This window comes from Phyllobates terribilis, unplaced genomic scaffold, assembly GCF_046119375.1.
Source record: "Phyllobates terribilis strain yellow unplaced genomic scaffold, ASM4611937v1 Scaffold_11__3_contigs__length_659146591, whole genome shotgun sequence".
Taxonomy (NCBI): domain Eukaryota; kingdom Metazoa; phylum Chordata; class Amphibia; order Anura; family Dendrobatidae; genus Phyllobates; species Phyllobates terribilis.
The window spans coordinates 483,060,881-483,086,157 of record NW_027362771.1 but is presented as its reverse complement, the minus strand read 5'-3'; the positions used below and the strand labels follow the sequence as shown (position 1 = coordinate 483,086,157).

Below are 25,277 nucleotides of genomic sequence, written 5' to 3'. Positions count from 1 at the left end.
TGCATAGGCAGAAAGATACTAATCAGTTGTGGCAGCGCAGTTATACAGAGCAGTTGCTTAGGATGCACCAGACAGCTAGTCCTGTAGTGATAATCTCCTGATGATAAAAGTAAGTGACACATTGTTGGAATCAGGGTCTCAGCCCCTAAATCATGCTGTTCTCAGATTACATAGCAAAAACCGGCTGACATATTCCTTTTAATATAATAATGGCCTGCATTCTATCACATGTGACGATCCAAACCGCCACCTCTCCGTGTAACATAACAGGGCAATATCTGGAAAAATAAAAGCCACCACCGCCCTCCGAACTCCCACAACAGAATGCAGTTATAGAAGCTGAGATTCGGCTTACACTGTGGCAGCCGGTAAACTCATTACATTCACAGAATATATAAATCAATGCCCTAAATCACTCCATCCTGTAAAGGGGGACAATTAAGTAATTAGCAGACAGAAAAATATTGCAAATCATGCATTTCACCTTATATAAATCTATTATATACAGTGCACAATACACCACATAAAGGCTTAAAGTAGCTTATTTCCCTTTCTACAGAAGCTTTAGATTGTTTTTCTTGTAAAACCATTGATATTTCTTTAACTTTATGACTACTTTATACAAGTCATGATTTTTTGTGTTGACGTTTCTTTAATGAAGTGCAAATAATGCAAAACATCTCAAAACAGTACAAATATAAATAGAAAAAGAAAAAAAATAAAACTAACAAACTACAAATACAAGTAACACAAGAGCAGATGGTTCTGGGCGCACCGCAGAGCCCTGCAGCTGGGTCTGCCTTGTGGGAGTGTGGGGGAAAGGGGGAACTCTTGTGTGCGGAGGTTACACACTAGGTTCCTGCAGCGCTCCTTGGCCAGGCTCCGTATTATGGGATTCTCTATTCTAACACTCAAAGGTCCAGAATGGAAAAAAATATTTTTGTAACCACTGAATTAAGGAGAAGACTGAATTGTTCCAGTTACTTAGTCTCAGGCACAAATGTTCACTTTCTGGAAAGAGTTTTGTGACGGTCCTCCTAGAAGAGCAGGCAAAGGCCTGTACACTGGATGGTGAGGGCCGCGATTAGCTAACGCTACTACTTTACTGCACGGTTCTCAGATAGAACAGGGCCCCTGTCCAAGAACAGTATATGGGCCCTTTGCAGTGCAATAGTTCTGACTATGAGAAAGGCTTCTTGCTGATTTGTAGGTGGAGGTTGCCCCATTACCTCTTTGGCCCCTATAAGGCTGTGTGCCCACGATGCGTTTTTTAAGCGTTTCCGCAGCGGCAAAAACGCTGCAGAAACGCTTAAAAAATGCATGGTTGATGGCCTGCCATGTTCCCCAATGATAATCCGCATCTGCTGTGCACATGCTGTGGAAATTTCTGCTGCGGATTATCATTGCGGAAAAAAACGCACCACTACCAATTATTTTGCGGAAGCGCTGCGTTTTCGCCGCCATTGACTTGCATTAGATCGCATGGATTCCACATCACTGTATATGTAGATGCGCATTCCATGTGTTCTTATGTGCGGATGGTACCTGGGTCTAGAGAAGAGGAGACTCTCCTCCGGACCCGGGTACCATAGAAAACTGTAAAAAAAGAATAAAATAAAAAATAAACATTATACTTACCTTCTGGCGGCCTGCGGTGCGCGCCTCCTTGCTTGCCGGCAGTTCGCGGCGATGGAATGAAGGACCTGCGCTGACATCAGAGTCATGTGACGGGTCACGCAACGCTGACGTCGGCAGGTCCTTCAGAGTACGGCTGCCGGCAGCCGTGACGGTGAAGCAAGACAGCGCGGGCCATCGTAGGGTAAGTATAAATTTATTTTTTTATTTTTTACCATTCTCTTGGGTCACACTATATAAATCCATGCTGTTTGCATGGATTCATATAGTGTGACCAAGTTGACAAGCACTTTCCAAGTGATGCTAAAATCGCTTGGAAAGCGCTTGTCAACCCGCATACGGAAATGCAAGTTAAGAACGCTTCACATCCGCATGTCCCTGGCAGGAAAACGCATGTAAAATCCGCATGTCCCTGGCAGGTAAACGCATGTACAATCCACATGTACAATCCACATGCATTTTTTTTCTGCCAGGGAGATGCAGAAACGCTCAGGAAAAAATCCTGAGCATTTCTGCATCGTGGGCACATAGCCTTAGGCTGCACCAATGATACATCCTCCCCTGGTTCTCACTATTTAATGCACAAGAGAAAATCCTGATCAGTGTACATAGAAATGTAGGAGGGTAAAAATAACATGGACTGATGATGTGAGAAGTAGAGAAAGATTATCATTCATCCCAGATGGATTAACTCCTTCCTGAATCATTCATTCTGCTGCACTGACCAGAAATGACAGCTCCAAAGAGGCTACATCACTTTAAAGGGAATCTGTCAGCAGGTTTTTGCTACCTAATCTGAAATCAGCCTGATGTAGGCAAAGAGAAGCTGAATCCAACGATGTATCACTTAGATTACTGGGTGCAGCCGTTCTGGCACAATCAGAGCTTTTAGATTTAGCAATACAGCAGAGCTGAGGAAGCTAACCCCGCCCACACCAAAGCTATCCCCACCCACACCAAAACTAACCCCACCCACACCAGGCTCACCATGTACAAAGTCCATAGACAGTGAGATGCTCAGCACAGCAGGGGGCGTTGTCAGACCAGGAGGCACTGTGAAGCTGTGTCCCAGCAATGATAAGCTCCTGGTGCCAAAACAATCATTGCAAGCAAACAAAACCACTGAGCTTGATAACACAGGGATTACAGCATGCTGTCTTCAGATTACATAGCTAAAACCTGTTCATGGATTCCCTTTGAAGAGGCCTGGTCAGCCCTCCTGACATGTCTGTTTTCACAAATACTTGTATAACTCATACAAACTTAGTTCTGTAGCCATTTTTTTATTGTGCTACTCCTATTATTCCTCTTGGAAACAGAAAAATAAATAAACAATTGGGTGTCACTTTTCCACTTATCAATGGAGAGTGTCTCTACATGGTCTAACACTGTACACTGTATCAGTGTCATTACATTACATCCTAAACTACATTCTAGAGCTGCATTCACAATTCTGCAGGCTGCAGAGCAGAAATCCCACATCACTCCCTGTCTGTGGAGAGCTGGCTCTGGCGATCTGCACTCCAGTAATTTTGTACTCCCAGAGCACAATGCGAGCTCAGCTAAGCTTGACAGCTGCCAAAGACAAGCATCAGAATTGTGAATGCAGCTCTGAAGCACAATGTAATGTAGAACTGAATGTATTCACATGCTTTTAAAACAGTTTATATAGATTATATTTCTCTGTGAGCTGTAAAACAGCACTTTTAGGTTCTTACAATAGGGAGTCACACTTTTTTTGTACAGTCTTGTCAGATGGCTTTTGACATTTTTAGTAAATAAATTATACAATTTCTCTCAATCTATGGTTTATTTTCCAGCAGGTTATGTAAAAGCATTAACTGAGCTGTTATTATAAGAACCCAATCCCTATTTCCGGTCACGTATGATGCATTATATTTACCGATGTGTCTCCGGGTCAGCTCCACAGCAGCATTGCGATTAACGTTCGATAGCAGGCCCAGGCAGAAACGCTCAGAGTTCGACGGGTCTGTAAATCCGTCTACTGTCATGGAGGGTTGGGATGCGTGAAAAGTCTCCCCCACTCGCTGGTTGAGTTCGTAGTATGAGATGGAGCACCAGAAGGCAGGCTCACAATAAGTGACAGGCTGGAGATCTGCATATATAAAGCAGAAAGGAAACATTATTGCTTGAAGGATGAATAATGTGCATTTCCAGGCGTCAGAATCAAAAAATGCATTTTGTTCCTAAAATTAGATTAATGGGATGTCAATCTGTTTGAAAATGCTGCATCATAGCTGTCAAAATGAAGGGAAGCTGTGAAGCCAGTGCACTCGGAGTGTAAGGCTCTGTTCATACATATAGCTTCCATTCATAACAGCAGCCATAATGGGAAGCCAGATCCTGCATATGATGGGACCCAACAGGTACTGATGGACCTTACTCGCATAGGTTCTGCCTTTTTTTGCAGGCAAACGTTATTGTAGCTGGGAACATTGACAAAATAGGTAACAGAAGCATTGCATGGAGCCTTTAAATGGGTTGCAGGCTAAAACACGTTATCTCCTATGCACATGATAACTTATTGACGGGTGGGGGTCTCACTGCTGGGACCTGCGCCGATGGCCACTTTTATCCCCATTAGAATGGAGCAGCAGTGCTCGTGTGTTTCCATTTATTGTCTATGGGGCTGCTGAATGCTGCGCTGAGCTTTTTTACAGGGGAATAAAAATTCTTTGTTTTGATGATTGGTCCGAGCTACAGCAATTCAAACTCCACCATCAGTAAGTAATAACCAGGTTTTCACCAGACAACCCCTTAGGGTAAGTACACGCCATGTCTATTCTGATGGTGGTTTCCCCAGGCGAAGCTGCTTCAGGAAAGCTTTTCTGGAGCACTTGTCATTGTTTTTTTGCAGCGCTGGAGTCTTTTTCCTATTGTGTAAACTATAAAGAGCCGGTGGCTTCCAAATGACATCACCTACATAATGAACAGGTCACGTCTTTTAAATGCTTCACAGTTTCCAAACCCTAAAGAGGTTAAAAGAAGTAACAAAAGACGGAACATGTGCACAGCAATGTCGTTTTCACATTGGGTTTGCATTATGTTCATTTTTTTTGCTGCACAGGAAGGTTTCAAGTGGAATCAGCCTGAAAAAGATGTTGTGTGCACTTAAAAAGGAGCGTTTCCACGTCAAACACTCATCGTTTCCGAACGCCTCAAAGAAATCCATGTGAACAGTCATAGATGCAAGAGTGAATAGCCTTAGCTATACCAGCTAGTTTGGGTGACAACCAACATGACCACCACTGCTGCTTGTTCCCAAGCTTTTCTAGAGTCCAGCATGGGGAATCTGCTCAGCTACACGGGGGAATGCCTCTTAAAGAGAACGTGACAGCTGATACATGCTGCCCTGAGTGTGTGTATAGGTAGAGACCTGTCAATCAGGAAGAAGCCACCGGGTACTCGTCTGTCCGACATGTCTCACGTGCCGTTTGGTCCCCGGTGGCTATTAAACTATGGTAATCTCTGAAATGCCGCAGTGTTCCAGAGACAAACATACATAGCTGAGATCATGCAGCCAGTGTCTCATACATGCCGCCCGTGGATTGGGCAGCACGTGTCCGCCGACCAGGGGCAACGGCCAGCATGTGTCCGCTGTCAGGTTCCCTTTAAGTAACATTTTTTTAGAGCTCTATAATAAAAGTAGAGAAGTCTTCTGTGCAATGTTCTCATGGTGAAGCAATGAAAGAGCACACTTTAATGTTAATACACCATAGAGGTTTTCACCTCAGAAACCACAGCTTTCTTTAAGAAGAGGAAGAGCAGAGTGAGTGAAGTAACGCTGATCTCACTCCCACAATGCTGCAACCCCTCTGATAAGGACAGGCCCCTCGTATATTCAGGCCTGGCTCAGTGCCAAGCAAAACCGCCTGACCTAAACGCTGCATCCGGCCAACTTCCCTGGGATCAGGAGGAGAGCACTCAGGGGCATGTTTATATTAATATTAATACGCAGCGCTATCGTAATATATTATTCTTACAGAATCGCTGACAATCCACTTTACTGGGAAAATATACAAAGATATCAACACTCATGGGGAACAGATGTGGCCTGGGACTAATATGTGATCACTTTGCCTCCCTGTGCCACAGAGGCATCCGTCAGACCGTCACGTCACACTGCATGGCTCAGTCCTATGATCTAAACATAAAAGACTACCACTTTCCAAAGGACTAACCCTAAAGTCGCCGCCTATGGAAAAGCACAGTATATGAAGCACAGCTAATACTGACGTGAACTGGAGATACAGGAGTTTAAAGGGAATCTATAAGCAAGTTCTTTTTGCTAAGTAATTTGGGAACAGCATGACGTGGGGGCAGAGAGCCTGATTCCAGTGATGTGTCACTTACTGAACTGCTTGCTGTGGTTTTGATAGAATCCCTGTTTTCTCTGCTGTAGATGTAGAGTGGTCAGAATGTTGAGCCTTGTATAACCCCGCCCACACCCCTGATTGGCAGCTCACTGTGTACATTGTCAGTAGGCTGCCAATCAGTGGTTACACAGATAATCTCCTGCTGATAAAACACTGACTGTATTGAAACTACAGCAAGATGATGAGCAAGTGACACATCCCTGGAATCAGGCTCTCCGCCCCTACATCATTCTGCTTTCAGATTAAATAGCAAAAACCTGCTGACAGATTCCCTTTAAGCAGTAATCACAGGGGTGGGAATTTTTCAGAATGTCCTGTAAGTGTACCTATCAAAGAACACTAGACTCATAATCTCCCCGGCCTGAATTTGGTGATAACAGTGAACAACAGATTGTGATCAAATGCACAGCTAATTCTTATACAATAGACTTTTGCGTCTGTGTAACGGCACAGCATTTGATAAAAAGGGAAAAAAGCCATTCCTGTAATATTAATTTCTTGTGCTCTTATGCCACCAGCTGTCCCCACCAGTCTCTGTTTACTTCAGTGCAGTAATAATGTACCGTGCAACCACATGACCACTGCAGACAATCACTGGCAAATAATTCAGGTCACAATTTATAGTATTAGTACTCTTGAAAGGATTCTTTATAATTGATGGCCTGTCATTAGGATACTAGCTGGAGCAACCACAAAGGGAACACGTTGCTAGATGGGGCTACAACGAAGCGGACACGTTGCTAGCTGGGGCAATAATGAAGGGCACAAGGTACAAGCTGGGGCAGCAATGAAGGGCACACGGTGCTAGCTGGGGCAACAACGAAGGGGGGACACGGTGCTACCTGGGGCAACAACGAAGGGGGTCACAGTTCTACCTGGGGTAACAACGAAGGGGGTCACAGTGCTACCTGGGGCAACAACGAAGGGGGTCACAGTGCTACCTGGGGCAACAACGAAGGGGGTCACAGTGCTACCTGGGGCAACAACGAAGGGAACACAGTGCTACCTGGGGCAACAACGAAGGGAACACAGTGCTACCTGGAGCAACAACAAAGGGGGTCACAGTGCTACCTGGAGCAACAACGAAGGGAACACAGTGCTACCTGGGGCAACAACAAAGGGGGTCACAGTGCTACCTGGGGCAACAACAAAGGGGGTCACAGTGCTACCTGGGGCAACAACAAAGGGAACACAGTGCTACCTGGGGCAACAACGAAGGGAACACAGTGCTACCTGGGGCAACAACGAAGGGAACACAGTGCTACCTGGAGCAACAACAAAGGGGGGTCACAGTGCTACCTGGAGCAACAACAAAGGGAACACAGTGCTACCTGGGGCAACAACAAAGGGGGTCACAGTGCTACCTGGAGCAACAACAAAGGGAACACAGTGCTACCTGGGGCAACAACAAAGGGGGTCACAGTGCTACCTGGGGCAACAACAAAGGGGGTCACAGTGCTACCTGGGGCAACAACGAAGGGAACACAGTGCTACCTGGGGCAGCAACAAAGGGGGTCACAGTGCTACCTGGAGCAACAACAAAGGGGGTCACAGTGCTACCTGGGGCAACAACGAAGGGAACACAGTGCTACCTGGGGCAACAACGAAGGGAACACAGTGCTACCTGGAGCAACAACAAAGGGGGTCACAGTGCTACCTGGGGCAACAACGAAGGGAACACAGTGCTACCTGGGGCAACAACAAAGGGGGTCACAGTGCTACCTGGGGCAACAACGAAGGGAACACAGTGCTACCTGGAGCAACAACAAAGTGGGTCACAGTGCTACCTGGGGCAACAACGAAGGGAACACCGTGCTACCTGGGGCAACAACGAAGGGAACACCGTGCTACCTGGGGCAACAACGAAGGGAACACCGTGCTACCTGGGGCAACAACGAAGGGAACACCGTGCTACCTGGGGCAACAACGAAGGGAACACCGTGCTACCTGGGGCAACAATGAAGGGGGTCACAGTGCTACCTGGGGCAACAACGAAGGGAACACAGTGCTACCTGGGGCAACAACGAAGGGAACACAGTGCTACCTGGAGCAACAACAAAGGGGGTCACAGTGCTACCTGGAGCAACAACAAAGGGGGTCACAGTGCTACCTGGAGCAACAACAAAGGGAACACAGTGCTACCTGGAGCAACAACAAAGGGGGTCACAGTGCTACCTGGAGCAACAACAAAAGGGGGTCACAGTGCTACCTGGGGCAACAACGAAGGGAACACAGTGCTACCTGGGGCAACAACGAAGGGAACACCGTGCTACCTGGGGCAACAACGAAGGGAACACCGTGCTACCTGGGGCAACAACGAAGGGAACACCGTGCTACCTGGGGCAACAACGAAGGGAACACCGTGCTACCTGGGGCAACAACGAAGGGAACACCGTGCTACCTGGGGCAACAACGAAGGGAACACCGTGCTACCTGGGGCAACAACGAAGGGAACACCGTGCTACCTGGGGCAACAACGAAGGGAACACAGTGCTACCTGGGGCAACAACGAAGGGAACACAGTGCTACCTGGGGCAACAACGAAGGGAACACAGTGCTACCTGGGGCAACAACGAAGGGAACACAGTGCTACCTGGGGCAACAACGAAGGGAACACAGTGCTACCTGGGGCAACAACGAAGGGAACACAGTGCTACCTGGGGCAACAACGAAGGGAACACAGTGCTACCTGGGGCAACAACGAAGGGAACACAGTGCTACCTGGGGCAACAACGAAGGGAACACAGTGCTACCTGGGGCAAGAATGAAGGGGACACATTGTAAAAAGGTACCAATAAAAAATACACCTCAATCCAAAACACAAGCTCTGAGGCCACATTCACACGTTCAGTATTTGCTCAGCTTTTTACCTCAGTATTTGTAGCCAAAACCAGGAGTGGGTGATAGAAACACGTCACCACTTCTGTATTTATTATACTTTTCCTCTGATTGTTCCTCTCCTGGTTTTGGCTATAAATACTGATGGAAAATACTGACCAAATACGGAAAATGTGATTGTGGCCTAACACCGCTTGGTAAAAGCAATGAAACATAAAAAGAAAAGGCAAACATTACACAGTTATCGCCGTTATCGTACTCACTCACAGAATAAAATTACTATGTCATATTACTGCACAGTCAAAGCTCTAAAAACAAAATCCAAGACTCCATGGCAGAATTGCGGGGTTGGCGGAGGGGGGTCACTATTTCACCTCACAAAAATTTTTATTCTGGTATGTTATATGGTAAATTAAATGACGTCATGTCAATGGAAACAAATTTAAAAAAATGTGATTTTTCTAGGAGGCCGGGGATGAAAAAAACAGATGCAGATACTGTAGCAGTGATACTAGGGGCGTCACAGACACGGCGTGCCTAGCGGTCATCGGTCCCTCGTGTTACACACAGCCTGACACTCAGCTGGCCGCATCTCTTGCCTTGTGAATCATTCAGATTTTGGGCATCTATCACAAAGCGACGGCAGATCAGCTCATGCTCAGCGAGAGCCAGAGCTTACAGCAGATGGGAAGGACTGAGTCACAGCGCTGGAAAGACGAGAGTCTGTGGCCAACAACTGATAAGGAGACGGCTGTGGCTGCGGCCCACGTTCTCTGGTGCGCGAGCACACACGCTGTCACAGATATACAGGGAAAGCTCTGAGTAATCAGGACAAGGCTAAATCAATCCATCTATATCTGGGATTAACTTGCCTGTGCAGAGACCTTGCAAGCGGACATTTAAGCCTTAATAACCGTGGACATCGTGGCGATCAGAAAACTCCTTCACTGAAAATGGGTATAAAACAGGACTCAGCGGATCCACAGATTCAGATCACAGAACCTACTAAAGACGAAATAAAGGTCTAACACGATGGCCTTATTTACACATCCAGTTTTTTTTTGGTTGGTTTTTTTTGAGTACAAGAAAAATGGATTGATTAGTGTTTTTTTATCGCATTTATTTTTGGTCTATGGGTTCATTTTTCCGATCGGTATGGCAACAATCTTGAACAACAGACTTGAAGGTGCAATTTTGATCTGTGACTTAGACATATCTCCATTTTTTTGCAGACATGTGAACAGCTCCATGGACTATAATGTGTAAATGTTCTAGCCTTGAAAAACAAAGATAATAGACAAGTGAATCACGGATGTCTAAATGAGATCTTACAAATTAAGGCCTCTTTCACGCGTCAGTATCTCCGGTACAAGTGGTGACAGTTTCCACATATACCAGAGACACTGACACATGCAGACCCATTCAAATCTATAGGTCTGCGCACATGTCAGTGTGTTTTCACGGACCGCAAAACGTACCACACGGAGGACATCTGTGTGTCACGTACCGGCGCCTGGGAATCAGTGTACAGTTAGCGTTGTTCCCAAGCGTCGGTGCTGAACACTACCCTCATCATGGTTCCCTGCCGGCGCTGCGGTCAGCACCAGCAGGGACAGTGAGGAGGGTAGTGGTAGTCTGCTCCCGCAGTGTCCCCACCTGTAAAAATAAGAATAAAATAATAAAATCCATGTACTCACTTCTCCTAGGTGTCACCCATTGAAATCCATGAGACCGCTGCTGCAGAGGAGTCGGGGAGAATGATCCGCTCAAGAGCTGCAGCTCAGGAGCGGTGTCCTGTCACTGACTGAGGGAGAATGAGCCGGAGCTGCGCTCAGTGAGTGACAGGACACCGCTCCTGAGCTGCAGCTCTGGAGTGGGCTCATTCTCTCCGGCTCCTCTTCAGCAACGGTCGCATGGATTACAGCGGGGGACATCTAGGAGAGGAGAGTACATGGATTTTATTATTTTATTCTTATTTGTACAGGTGTGGACACTAAGGAAGCAGACTACCACTACCCTCATCACTGTCCCTGCCAGTGCCAGCAGGGAACCATGATGAGGGTAGTGTTCAGCACCGGCGCTTGGGAACAGCGCTAACTGTAGCGCTGATTCCCAGGTGCAGTCCGTGTGATCCTGATGCGGCACATGGTTGCCACATGTGTGACACACATGGACATACAGGACATGGATATCTCCAGTACCGGTTCTTCCAGTACCGGAGATATGCGAACGTGTGAAACCGGTCTAAAAGATCCTTAGGGCTCATTCAGACATCAGTGATTTCTGATCAGTATTTCTATGCCAAAACCAAGAGCGTCTCCAAAACACAGAAGGAGATGTCAATCTTGCAGTTATAGTTTTTCTCTGTATGTTCCACTCCTGGTTTTGCCATAAAACACTGACGAAAAATCACTGACGTCTAAATGACGCCTTAGGGTTCAAACTAATTTTGATTCAGGATCTTCACCTTCCAAAATAATCTCTAGTCCACACATATAAACACTCAAACATCCTATTAACTTCCATGGGCATTGTTCAATGAAGAGTTGGGGCCCCCTTTAATCCAAGGTGGTCGGGGGCACATACATAGAATAAAACAGTGAATGGGATGCAGCTCTGTCTCCTTTATTCTCAGTGGGAGGCTATGGGGTTAGATTCTCACCGATCATGAAGTGATGGCACATCCTTGAAATATGCTATCACTTTATGAGATGAGAAAACCCCTTTGAACTGCAGGAGAACTGTACAGTCGTGGCCAAAAGTATTGAGAATGAGACAAATAGTAATTTTTCCAAAGTTTACTGCTTCATTTTTTGTAATGGCAATTTGCATATACTCCTGAATGTCAAAGAGTGATCAGCTTAACAGCAATTACTGTACTTGCAAAGTCAATATTTGCCCAGAAAATGAACTTTAACCCCCAAAACAGATTTCAACATCATTGCAGTCCTGCCTTAAATGGAGCAGCTAACATCATTTTAGTGATTGATCCATTAACAGAGGTGTGGGTGTTGATGAGGACAGGGCTGACGATCAATCAGTCATGATTAAGTAAGAATGACATCACTGGACACCTTAAAAGGAGGCTGGTTCTGGGTATCATTGTTTCTCTTCAGTTAACCATGGTTATCTCTAAAGAAACACGTGCAGCCATCATTGCACTGCACAAAAATGGCCCAACAGGGAAGAGTATCGCAGCTACAAAGATTGCACCTCAGTCAACAATCTATCGCATCATCAAGAACTTCAAGGAGAGAGCTTCCATTGTTGTCAAAAAGGCTCCAGGGCGCCCAAGAAAGACCAGCAAGCGCCAGGACCGTATCTTAAAACTGTTTCAGCTGTGGGATCGGACTACCAGTAGTGCCAAGCTTGCTCAGGAATGGCAGCAGGCTGGTGTGAGTGCTTCTGCACGCACTGTGAGGCGGAGACTCTTTGAGCAAGGGCTGGTTTCAAGGAGGGCAGCAAAGAAGCCACTTCTCTCCAGAAAAAACATCAGGGACCGACTGATATTCTGCAAAAGGTACAGGGAGTGGACTGCTGAGGACTGGGGCAAAGTCATTTTCTCTGATGAATCCCCTTTTCGATTGTTTGGGACATCTGGAAAACAGCTTATTCGGAGAAGAAGAGGTTAGCGCTACCACCCGTCTTGTCTCATGCCAACTGTAAAGCATCCTGAAACCATTCATGTGTGGGGTTGCTTCTCAGCCAAGGGAATCGGCTCACTCACAGTCTTGCCTAAAAACACAGCCATGAATAAAGAATGGTACCAGAATGTCCTCCAAGAGCAACTTCTCCTAACCGTCCAAGAGCAGTTTAGCGCCCAACAATGCCTTTTCCAGCATGATGGAGCACCTTGCCATAAAGCAAAGGTGATAACTAAATGGCTCATGGAACAAAACATAGAGATTTTGGGTCCATGGCCTGGAAACTCCCCAGATCTTAATCCCATTGAGAACTTGTGGTCAATCATCGAGAGACGGGTGGACAAACAAAAACCAACAAATTCTGGCAAAATGCAAGCATTGATTATGCAAGAATGGACTGCTATCAGTCAGGATTTGGTCCAAAAGTTGATTGAGAGCATGCCAGGGAGAATTACAGAGGTCTTGAAGAAGAAGGGGCAACACTGCAAATATTGACTTGCTGCATTAACTCATTCTAACTGTCAATATAACCTATTGATACTCATAATATGATTGCAATTATATTTCTGTATGTGATATAAACATCAGACAAACACTAATAAAAACCAGAGGCCAGCAGATCATGTGAAAATATAATTTTGGTGTCATTCTCAAAACTTTTGGCCATGACTGTACATAGAAACACATAAATCATGTACTCTGGCTGCTGGCGTACGCACTACTTTTGTGAAGGCCTGTGCTTCTGCTAAGTGCTAGAACAAAGGGCACTTTGAGGTAAGTTTCTAGGTAAAATGCTGCAGTCAGCAAGTTTATTACGGCTGTTTATCAGTGAACTGCAACTGAGCTGTATTTAACTGTAATGCATTGCCATACACCCAAAGACCCCTTAACATAATGCCAATGCCATAATATGTCCTTTATCAGTAATCTATGCTGAAGATAACAAATCATAAGCTAATGACAGCAAAACAAAAAAAATGGGCTGGCACACCTGTTGGTATAAATGCACATTCACACTGTGGACATTAACAGACAAAAGACGGATTTTGGTAAGAACTTACCTGTAAAATCCTTTTCAGCGAAGGAAGGGAGACACAGACATTACTAGTGGGTAGGTGGAGCCCACATAGGATAGTTCACCTCAGATTACAAAAAAGTGTTGTCCGGCCCCTCCAGCTTGGGCTCCTCCTACTCCAGCTCTCCAGTCCGTACACAAGCTAAGGAAGAGCAAATATCACCAGCGGAGCAACACAACCCCTTCTGAAGAACTTAGAAAAAAGCAAGAAGACAGGTTATGCATATAACAGAAAAACCACACAGTCCCAGGTACTACTCACTGGGCCTGACCACTGCGATGAGCTGGCAATGCTGGAACAGAGCCTTAGCGCGCCGACCTCAGCCCAGATAATCGCTATCAGAGAAGGGTCACGCCGCATCTGAAAACACAACAACACACTTCTGCCATGGGAGGGAGCTGTGTCTCCCTTCCTTCCTTCGCTGAAAAGGATTTTACAGGTAAGTTCTTACCAAAATCCGTCTTTCAGCAGCAGAATGGAAGGAAGGGAGACACAGACATTACTAGTGGGACGTCCCAAAGCAGTCCAGAAATTAAGGGTGGGAAAAAACAACAAAGGCAGATTCCCAACAACTTAGATAAATGCGCAACCAGCGCTAAACACAAGTTAAGGAGATAACCTAAACTACAGCCGCCTGCAGGACCCCATGTCCTAAGGCCGCATCCGCGGAAGCACTGACGTCCACCTTATAAAACTTTGTAAAAGTGTGGACGGAGCGCCAGGTAGCCGCCCGGCAGAGTTGAGCTGCCGAGGCCCCTTGATGAAAAGCCCACGATGAACCCACAGCTCTCGTGGAGTGAGCTCGAATCTTAATTGGGCAAGGCTCGCCCTTAAATCGGTAAGCTTCTAAAATGGCCGACCGAATCCATCGAGCTATAGTGTCCTTGGAAGCTCGTTGACCACGACGACGACCTGCTGGAATCACAAAAAGTGAGTCCGACTTCCGAAAACCTTGAGTAATAGACAAATAGAACTTTAACGCCCGCACCAAATCCAAAGTGTGCAAGGCCCGTTCCTTCGCATTCCTCGGCTCTGGACAGAGCGAGGGCAACACAATATCCTGGTTAACATGAAATTGTGACACCACCTTAGGTAGAAAGTCGCCCCGTGTGCGAAGCACTACACGATCCGGGTGAAACTCCAGAAAAGGAGGCGAGCAAGAAAGAGCCGCCAACTCAGAAACCCTTCTCAAAGAGGTGACCGCCACCAGGAAGGCAACCTTCCAGGAAAGCAATGAAAGGCTAACAGAGTCCATAGGCTCAAAAGGCCCATGTTGAAGAGCCTCCAAGACAAGATTGAGCCGCCAAGGAGTCACAAGTGCCTTCCGCGGCGGAAATTGACTGATTACCCCGCAAAAAAAGGAACGTACATCCCTACGCGAGGCGATAGCCTTCCGAAACAGCAAGGATAGAGCGGAAACCTGACCCTTCAGGGTGCTAACTGCCAAACCCTTGTCCAGCCCATACTGCAAAAAAGCCAACAAATTGGGAATGGAAAAAATCCTCGGGTTCCTTGAAGAACCGGAACACCACGAGAAGAAGGCTTCCCAAGTCTTGTGATAAATCCTAGTGGTAGCAGGACCTCTGGCCGCTCGCAGAGTGGCAATGACTTCGGCTGAAAATCCTTGACGGGTCAAGATTTCGGTCTCAAGAGCCACGCCGTCAAACGCAGAGACTTCAGGTCCGGATGACGAATATGCCCCTGGGTTAACAGGTCCGGGCGAAGTGGAAGTGGAGGCACTGCCAGAAGCGACACCAGCGTTGAGAACCACGTCCTCCTTGGCCAATCTGGGGCCACCAACATAGCCGAGACTCTCTCCAGTTTGATCCGACGTAACACCAGAGGAAGTAAGGATATCGGCGGAAACACATAGATCAGCTCGAATTGGTCCCACGGAGCCACTAGAGCATCCACTGCCACAGCCTCCGGGTCCTTGTACCTGGACATGAACGTCGCTAACCTGGCGTTGAACCTGGATGCCATCAAATCCACTTGGGGAGTTCCCCAACGGGAGCACAGTAGTGCAAAAACTTCCGGATGAAGACTCCATTCTCCGGGATCCACCTTCTCGCGACTGAGGAAGTCCGCCGTGATATTCTGGACTCCTGGGATGTGAATCGCGGAGATGGCTGGAACCCTGGATTCGGCCCATACCATGATCCGAGAGACCTCCATCATGAGCCTGGAGCTCCTCGTCCCACCTTGATGGTTGATATACGCGGCCGCCGTCGCGTTGTCTGTCTGCACTCGGACTGGCAGACCGCTTAAAGGGACCGTCCAGTGTTGGAGGCAAAGGAAAATCGCCCTCAACTCCAGGAGGTTGATCGGCAGGACAGACTCTTCTGACGACCATACTCCCTGAACCCAGAGATCGTTCCAGACCCCCCCCCAGCCCGTCAGACTGGCATCGGTGGTTATGACCGACCACCGCGGAAGGAGGAAGGACTTCCCCTGGGAGAACGCTTCTGGATGTAACCACCATCCTAGAGACTCTCGCACCCTGTGGGAGATGATGACACTGCGATCCAGCGAAGCCTGCGATCGATCCCAACGGGTCAGAATGAGCATTTGGAGACCCCTGGAATGAAATTGAGCAAACGGGACCGCTTCCATTGACGCCACCATCAAACCCAGAAGGCGCATACACCTTCGAAGGGACATTGCTGTCGAAGACTTCATAACCTGTACATGTTGACGAAGACTTGCTTGCTTGTCCGGAGGCAAGGACACCACTGCCCGTACCGTGTCGAAGTGCATCCCCAAAAACAGGATTGACTGCGACGGTTCCAGAGATGACTTCTTCCAATTGACAAGCCATCTGAAGTCCTCCAGGAGCTGAAGGGATAGATTGCGAGCCCTCACCGCCTCCTCCTCTGTGGACGCCACAATCAAAAGGTCGTCTAGGTAGGGAAGAATTGTCACCCCCTGCCTTCGAAGGATCGCCATGAGAGGCGCCAGAATTTTTGTAAAAACTCTGGGCGCTGATGCCAACCCGAATGGCAGGGCCACAAACTGGTAATGGTCCTGACCTATGGCAAAACGTAGGAAGCGCTGGTGAGCCCTTCCGATGGGAATATGCAAATAAGCGTCGCGAATGTCGATTGACACTAAAAAATTGTTCTGCGACAGAGCCGCCACAACTGAGCGAAGCGACTCCATGCGGAATTTCCGGGTCCGGACATGCAGATTCAATTTTTTGAGATCCAGAATGGGGCGAAATTTGTCCTCCTTTTTGGGGACCACAAAGAGGTTGGAGTAAAACCCCCTTCCCCAATCCTCCGGCGGAACCGGCACCACCACACCATTCTGCAGAAGGGAATCGACCTCCCGCCGTAGAGCGGTAGCTAGCTCGGGCTCTGACGGAATGCGAGATTGACAAAATCTGTCCGGGGGTCGAGAAAGAAACTCTATGAAATAGCCTGCCGACACAACCCGCGTCACCCAGGCGTCTGAAACGTGGGACGACTCGAACTGGAGCAGGCGACCCCCGACTCGAGGACCCTCGAGTGAAACCCTGGCGTCAGTCCGCCTTAGCGGGCTTTTTGTCAGCTTCCCGTTTGTCTTGACGGAAGTTCTGTTTCCAGGGAGTGCGGGATTTCTGAGAGATCTTTTTTCCCGAAAACGAGGGACGACCCGATCCCCAAGAGGGCTGACCGAACCGTCCCCTGGGCCGAAAGGGCCGCCGACTACTACCGGCACTAGACTTGCCAGACGCAGAAGCCACAGCTCTACGCTGCGGTAAAGCCGTTTCTTTTGCCTACGCAATCAGTTCCGTGAGGTCAGACCCAAACAGCTGACCACCCTTGTAAGCTAAACACAGCAAACCTTGCTTGGAAACCGCGCCAATAAAAGCATCCACACGGCCCAAAAGAGAGGCTGCCATGAGAAGACAGTTGGGATCTAGCTGACACCCAATGACCTAGAAGGTCACACAGGCTATCAATAGAACGAGTGAGAGCCTCCATTTTAACATCACTGAGTCCCCCGACCTGCGCTGCACTTGACGCCGTCGAGGACTCCTGCGAGTCAGATACGTGAGACTGATCCTGTAGCGGACCTGGGAGACGGACCGCGCCTCCTGGACCCTGATCTGACATGCCCTCACACAGTATATAGCAGGCTTAAGCCTGTCAGTAACTAGGACAGTGTGGCTTCTAAAAGGAAAGAAACGAACGCTGAAGGGTTAAGGCTCTTACAGGGAGAGCTACCCCAGCTGTCCCCCAATTAAGGGTTAACCGCCTACCAGGGGGTTAATGCAGCAGACTCCCCACAACCTCTGCTAAATGAAAGAGGTGTGCGAGTCCCAGACAAAAAAAACCTCTATATGAGGTAGCAGCTGCAGGGCAGCGCAGTCTGCCACCTAATTGTGCCGCAGAAAGGTGCCCTGCGCTGTGGGGGTGAGGAGGTTAAGCTTCTGCCCTGACAGGCAGAAGCGACTCACCCAGCTGGCCGCGGTGCAGCGTTCCTTCGGTTCTGACGGGAGGAGAGGAGAGTGAGGAGCCGGAGGAGGCCGTCAGAAATGGCCGCCGCGCAGTGAAGAGAGAAGCCGGAAGGGGAGGGACAGGAGAAAGCGCACGCTCAGAGCGCTACCTGCCCGCGAAAAGACCGGGAAGGCGCGAAGCCACGCCCCCCGCCGGCATTCAAAAAGGCGCGCGACTCCTCCGCTCTCCGCTCCTGCCCCGCTTCACATGTCCTGCAGGGATCCACCTGCGGACGAAAAACACACAGTCACCAACAGTACATGTAACAGCGGCCGCCGCAGCAGCCGCTGAAGCACTCAAACACATTTACAAATGCTGAGTACTCACCCAGCTGAGCGCCACAGGGACCCCCAGGGATTTGTGGCGCTGTGGCCCTTAGCTTCCCCCCAGGACGGAGCGCGCAGGGACCCCAATGGCGCGGTTTGCGTCTCCTCCGGGAAGCGTCCCTCATCCCCCGGGGCCGGCAGGGTTCTGCAGGGACCACCATAAAGGGTATGCAGATCCGCCAGGGGAGGGGTGGGGGTCCAGCAGCGCTGAGACCCCTGAGACCTCTAGACCACGGGGGGTCCAAGTCTCTGTCCGATAAAAATAAAAAAAATTTCTGAGGAGCTGCCCCAGCAGCGACTATCCTCTGCAACCTCAAATTTTAGACTGGAGAGCTGGAGTAGGAGGAGCCCAAGCTGGAGGGGCCGGTCAACACTTTTTTGTAATCTGAGGTGTTCTATCCTGTGTGGGCTCGCCTACCCACTAGTAATGTCTGTGTCTCCCTTCCTTCCATTCTGCTGCTGAAACCTGGAATTAAAACAATGAGCAAATACCCCGTAGTATGTAAATAAATAAATCAATAAATAACTAACATAGGGTACTTAGCTGATTCTTGATTAAAACAGCATGAATAAAACATCCCACCGCGACAAATGTACCCAATGTCAGGGGGATAGCGAGACAGAGGGGCCAGAAGATCACAGCGTCTGGTTTCACAAACTCCTGCACTGGTTAAAAGTACTTCACCATCTTAGCTGTTCAGTGTTGGCCACTCCCCTCTGCTATATATGCTCGCCTCTGGCATTTAGGAATTGCCAGTGTTAGTTCCTATTTCCTGGTTTGGATTGGGAGGTGTAGTTCGTGGTTGGAGTTGGAATTTGGAGATTTGTTCAGGAGATTGTTGCTTGGAGTTTTGTCTGTGTGCACATCCTTACCCTCTCCTATTTGGCTTCTCCCTCCTTTCACTCCCCTGTGTTCCACTCTGTTGTTTGGGGAGTGTATTTTGTATGATTGTTATTTTCATTTATCCGTCTTCCCTTGTTTTTCTGTTAGCGTGTTCCTATACACTTCGGCTTCCCACCTCCCTGGGTGGGTGGCCTTAAGGATTGATATAGGAGCACAGTAAGGCACGTGAACCCGGCGTCTCCACCTTCAGGTGTAATCCGGGGGACAGGGATAGACTAGGGCGTCCCTAGTTCTAGGGACCTGGTTAGCACCCACAGTCCCAAGGTACTGTGTGACACCCAAATCAATATGGTCCCTAATTCTAGTATCTCACCTTCCTATGCTCCAGCAGGCCCCAAAATAAATGGGGTCAGAGGCCTGCTGGAATATAGTGAGGTGAGAAACTAGAGTTAGGGACAATCCTGATTGGGTTGTCATGCACAGTGTAGGAAAGACCAAGTGCAATACGAAGGGATGAGGGGAAGGGAGCCCAGACACTAGGGAAAGGGGGAGTGGAGACCCCTAGGCTGATCTAACATCACCCTGTCTTCCTTACCGTCCCTATATTGGTTCCTCACCAATCGCCGAACAGGAAACCTAAGCCCTGTAAATCCCTAGAGCTAGGCCCTGGATAGGGAAGTGGGAGGGATGAGCACTGGTCAGTCCCCATTATTAACTAAAGACAACAAGGGAGACAAACACAGGGGAAAGAAACTTCGCTTGAGCAGACCCCAGAGAGATTACACCAAACGTCCTCCAAAGCACCAGAGAGGAAGTAAGCTGACTGCAATAGCTCCAAGCTTTCACAAGGGAATATGTGAATATCACCGGCGCCTCCCTGCAGCAAACTGAAAGTATTTAAATACCCAGGCCTGGGTGTCAATCAGAGCAGGAGGGAGGTAGCCACTGAATCCTAAAGACGGATTTAAGAAGGCGTCTGCAATGTCAAAGTGATTTTCTGCAGCCAGCAGCAGAGCGACTGTCTGTTACATCTGACACACCGGTGACATGGGTACATCTTATCTTGGTGGGACGGCTTGGTCATAGGTTCCGTATTTTATTTTATGTAGATACCAGTTTGGCTAACATTTAAGGGCTAAACTGCAAATTGCCTCTTCAGAGAAAAAGAGGACTTGAACTCTATAGCGCCACCTATTGTAGGATTGCTGCTTCCAATAGGTGGCTCTATAGAGTACAAGTCCTCTTTTTCTCTGAAGAGACAATTTGCATATTAAATTTCCTAGAGGAGCATTGCACGGCGAATAAGCCTCCTTACATTGGCATGCCAGAGCCGGAATGTCACTCTCCACAATGAGAAACGTTACCCCTTAGACCTCAGGGTTAAACGGATCATCCTCTCAAGTCGCAAAATTTGTTGCAAACTTTTGTGACTTTTTGTCTATTAGCACTGGCCCTGGCACATTTTAAAAAGTGAATGATTTATCCTTTGATTATATAGTCAATCCCCTTTTACCTTTTCTATCCAACTTCTTTTCCTCTTTCTTCACTTTTTCCATTTTCCTTTTTATTTTTTTTATAATTTCTCCTTTGTTATCTACCTCATATCCTTTTCTTCATTTTCAATTCTTTTCTTTTTCCAGTTCTTGCCTTTACCCTTTATCCCTCTTTCTTTCCTAATCTTCCCCTTTAGGACTGTTTGGAGACTTGTAATTTCTTTATTCTACTCAAAATGTTAATATTATGTATATTGTACTACATCTTTCACTTATTTTATATTGGTCTCCTCTTCCTACCCTCCCTATATCTGTAAAAAATTTTCCCCTAATAAAAAATATTTAAAACAAAGAGTGAATGGAGCATAGCATAGAGAGGTGTGGTATGACTGGCGTACCTTGTACCTAAACTCTACACCGGCTCATGGCTGGCATAGATTTAATTTTCAGACACATGAATGACCAAAAAAAATGTTTAGTACATAGTCAGCTACAAGCGCCAAGAGGTCAACCAATAACCACACTGGGAACACATGGACTTGAAATGTATAGATATCCACCAGGCTTGTTTTGGCTGATTTACTAACCTATATGCATCATAAATCAGTTTCATGCTTTGCTCCACATTTATTATGTATTAGACATGTTCTAAACACATTTGGGACATGCTGGTTGAGGCGGTGTGGCATACTGGAAAGTGTAAAGGGCATGGCCTAAATTGTGAACCTGTACCCAAATACAGTATCTAACAATAATCCCAAACATTTTGGGGAAAAATAAATTAGAAATCAAAAACTTACCCATGTTACTGTGTGCAGGGGACATGGAATTTGGAGACAGGCTTGGTGACCCTAAAATAACAATACAATAATAAATGATAGGAGTTATTATAACATCTTCTAGTAGCATGTCACCATTCGGCTGTGGCCACACTGTGACGTGTCATGTGGCCAATCAGTGCCCTGTGTCACTGCTACATTGCAGCGTGCTGCTGGTGAATAACACAATGGTGCCGCCCACAAGTTGCCATGTCCGCGATAAGCAAGTTGAAAAAATAAAAATATTGTCATCATTTTGCGATTGTGACAACTTTCTGCTGCAATTTAGGAGCGTCAAAGTGCAATCATTGGCTGCATGATGTGTGTCACCAAGTCGCTGTGTTGCTAATTGGTGAAGCACATGCCTCGTGTAGATTTTGTGTTCCATTGATTTTCAGGCGCAGGTCTTACCGGAGTCTATGCTGTGGTTCATTTGATCACTAGTTTCCCCATCTTCACTCAGGTAACCCGGAGGCGGTGTTTCTAAACAGAAGTGAGAGATTACTCAGAAGCTGAATATATGTGCAAACACATATAAGTTAACCATAAGCACCAACTGTATTTAGGCAGCCTGCACACCAGCATTTGGGAGATTCGCTCTACATTCACCATATTTACCACCCAAAAAAAACTTATTTACTTGGAAAAAGAAAACCATATCAAAACTTTGCTCACTTGCAGCCTTACGGGCCAGGGCACTCAGCACAGAGGCTGCAATACCAAATAGTGAGCGGTGCCAAGGTCAGCAAAAGTTAGTGTACGGCAGACAGTGTGTGCATGGCCGCATGTAGGCAAAACCCCGCCCATCGAGATTTTGTGTGCCAATGGCCTTCTACAGGTTGGTAAGGCAATGGCCGCACGGCTTCTGCACCACCGCCGCATCGTCTGACCATATCCTCAGATTATTTAACACCCTGGACCATAATAATCACATAAAACTTGGGGTTCTGGGTATATTCGTTAACCATTTTTGTTCAAGTTATATCCAAATCACAAGTTTTAGGCAACAGTTATATTTTTAACCCCTTGGGGGGGGGGTTTAAACCCCTTAAAACAACCCTTCCGGTATTGTTTTGTCTAGGATATATTATTGTGGCGCTCAACATAATGATACAGGGTTATAGTACATATTGTTAAGGACGTGGTAATACCAACTATGTGACTTTTTAAAGCATGGTTATTTTTTCTAGATTAAACAATTTGTTTTTACGTGAAAACTGGGATTTGGGGGGAATTATTTATTTTTTTTATTTATACACTTGAAAACATTTTTTTCATTTTCTTTTTTATAACATTTATTAGTCCTGGAAGAGAATTTTCTATATGTGTAGTTCAATATATTACACTATCCTGTCAGTGCATGAGAGACATCAGGCCTCATCTCTGTCTGGATCATGTAGGCTGTATTGTATAGCATACCCGACAAATATTGTCAAGGTAACCAATTGACAGTCCACAATTGTGCTGATGAATTGACAGAGGGAGCACTCTTCATCTGTCAAACTTTTCATGTGCTGCTGCCACTATTGACAGAGGTATATAAGGAGATAAACAGCTGGGATTGACAAAAAAGCCGATGTCGGCAGTGAATATCAGCCAGGCTCCTGCCACTGATTGCAATGATACAGGAGGTGTACTGTGTGATCCGTATGATGTATATAGCTGTCATACAGCACAAAGTGACATGTGCTCGTGCCCTCCTCCCCTCCGGCTCATTTTGGTAAGCCCACTTTTACATAAACCCTGCCCATTTTTCGGCCCAAGAGACCTGTCAGTTGTCAAATATTGTGTATGTTCTTCCCATGATACATCTATTATAAAAGGAACGCGGCTACATGTTATAATTCATGGGGTGAAGCACAGCCCGCATAAAACCTATAAAATTGTATTACAAGTACATTATGAAAGAAAATATCCATCGGTACCTGGAATGTAGCTGCTTATCGGCTCAATGCCTGCCGGGAAGTTGGTATTCTCCGGGATGGAATGACTGTAGTCATCGAGCGGAGGGAATTCGGTAGGAATATCTGCGTTTCTTGGGACCAGCACAGGAGGCAGAACTGAGACAAAGGAACAGAATAAAGTTACAGAAAAGCTTGTACAACCAGGGACAACATTGGTAATGTTATGGAATAATTATCATGGTGCCATTACTATCCATTACTTGGTGACAACCCATTCTGACAAAGAGGTACCATTTAGAATTTGCAACAAAAATTATTTGTTATCATTTTTTGTCCAAAAGGAAAACAGAACATCTCACATATCTATACTATGTGCCACCGGAAGGGCAGCACAGTGCCAGTCAATTCAACTGCATGTGACGTCCACACGAGCAGAAATCATGTGTGCAGGAAATAATGCCTGTCCACATGGAGAGCACACGCCACACAGCCATTACCTACACTGCTGGGTTTTTCCATTAACTTCTTCACTTCTGCCATATATTGCTCCAGAAATTACCAAATACAGACGAGCATGTTTTTTGTAGACAAGGGTTTAACACTTTGGACAAATAGTTTGGTAACTAGCACTGATCGAGGCGGCGAGACTCCAGTCGGAAATTCTCTGCTTTTGTTTTCCATTAAAGGGACCATGACAGCTGATACATGCTGCCCAAACCGTGTGCTGCGAGTATCAGGCACCGACTGTACGATCTCAGCCAGGTATATTCGTCTCTGATATACTGCAGTGTTTCAGAAAAATACATACTTTTAATAGCTTCTATAAGTGCATATAGGCAGAGGCTTGTCAGTCACTATCAGCGAGTGGGGAGAATCCATCGGGGACCCGCGTGTACGACTAGTAAATAGCGTGGCTCTGTCCTCGGAGGTTATTAAAAGAGACAAACATACATGGCTGTGATCGCTCAGCCAGTGGCGGATACATGCTGCCCACAGTTTTGGTAGCATGTATCACCTGTCAGGTTCCCTTTAACTTTTAATCCTTTTTTTTAATATACAAAACACATGTCCCTCATAAGGAAGTTTTGGAAGACATTGCACCTTTACCTTAAATTTGTCTGCCCTTTATATGGGATACCTGGATGTCCCCCATCCCCACTCCCACACACTTGCTGCTGCATATTTCTTGTGCAGATGCAAACTACACAGCCCTATGTAAAAATGTCACTGCAGATTGTTCACACCAGCCTCCTGTCTTCCATTTATAATGAAGGTCATGATCCATTTTTTTTTTCAAAAGAACCAAACTGAACTTCGCTAATTTATTTTAATGGGGCCCATCAGGATTCGTTTATTTCTAACAGCAAGAATAACATCATAGACCCCACTATTCAAGCGGCTAAAAATACTGCAATGACCAATGTAACCCCAATGCAACAGTGAACATGGCCCACATATAACATCATACGATACTTGTAGCTTCCCTTAGCAAAAATACAAATGCTTTAAAGGGGGTATCCGTTCTTAAGATACAAGTCTGAAGTCACACTATGACTGTGAATACTCACTTCGCACACATTGCACGCTGTGAGGATTCTCCGGTTGGTCATGTGACTGCAAGTATGTGATTTGCATACTACCGGTCACCTTCCGACTAGGCTGTTTCCGTGCCTTGCAAAATACACTTGCACTGAGAGAGGCTGCAACGATCTAGTCGGCATGTGACCACATGTGTGCACCAGAGAATCCTCACAGTGCACAATGCGCACGATGTGATGATTCACAAGTCTGCAGTCACATAGACTTGTACCCCAGGGGCAG

The 25,277-nt window shown here is 46.9% G+C and overlaps 1 protein-coding gene across 2 annotated transcripts in view; it reads right to left on the bottom strand.

The window, feature by feature from the left end:
• The window catches only part of SMAD3 (SMAD family member 3), a 92,525-nt gene that overhangs the window by 6,874 nt on the left and 60,374 nt on the right, over window positions 1–25,277 (bottom strand). Inside the window, exons 3-6 of one of the 2 annotated variants that reach the window (XM_073653454.1) lie at window positions 23,478–23,612; window positions 21,964–22,035; window positions 21,535–21,585; window positions 3,539–3,751 (exon numbers count right to left, since the gene is read on the bottom strand). In XM_073653454.1, the coding sequence (XP_073509555.1) occupies window positions 3,539–3,751; window positions 21,535–21,585; window positions 21,964–22,035; window positions 23,478–23,612 (471 nt within the window). Of the gene's footprint in view, window positions 1–3,538; window positions 3,752–13,575; window positions 17,500–21,534; window positions 21,586–21,963; window positions 22,036–23,477; window positions 23,613–25,277 lie in introns of those variants that run through there. The other variant, XR_012251330.1, reaches the window with a different exon arrangement.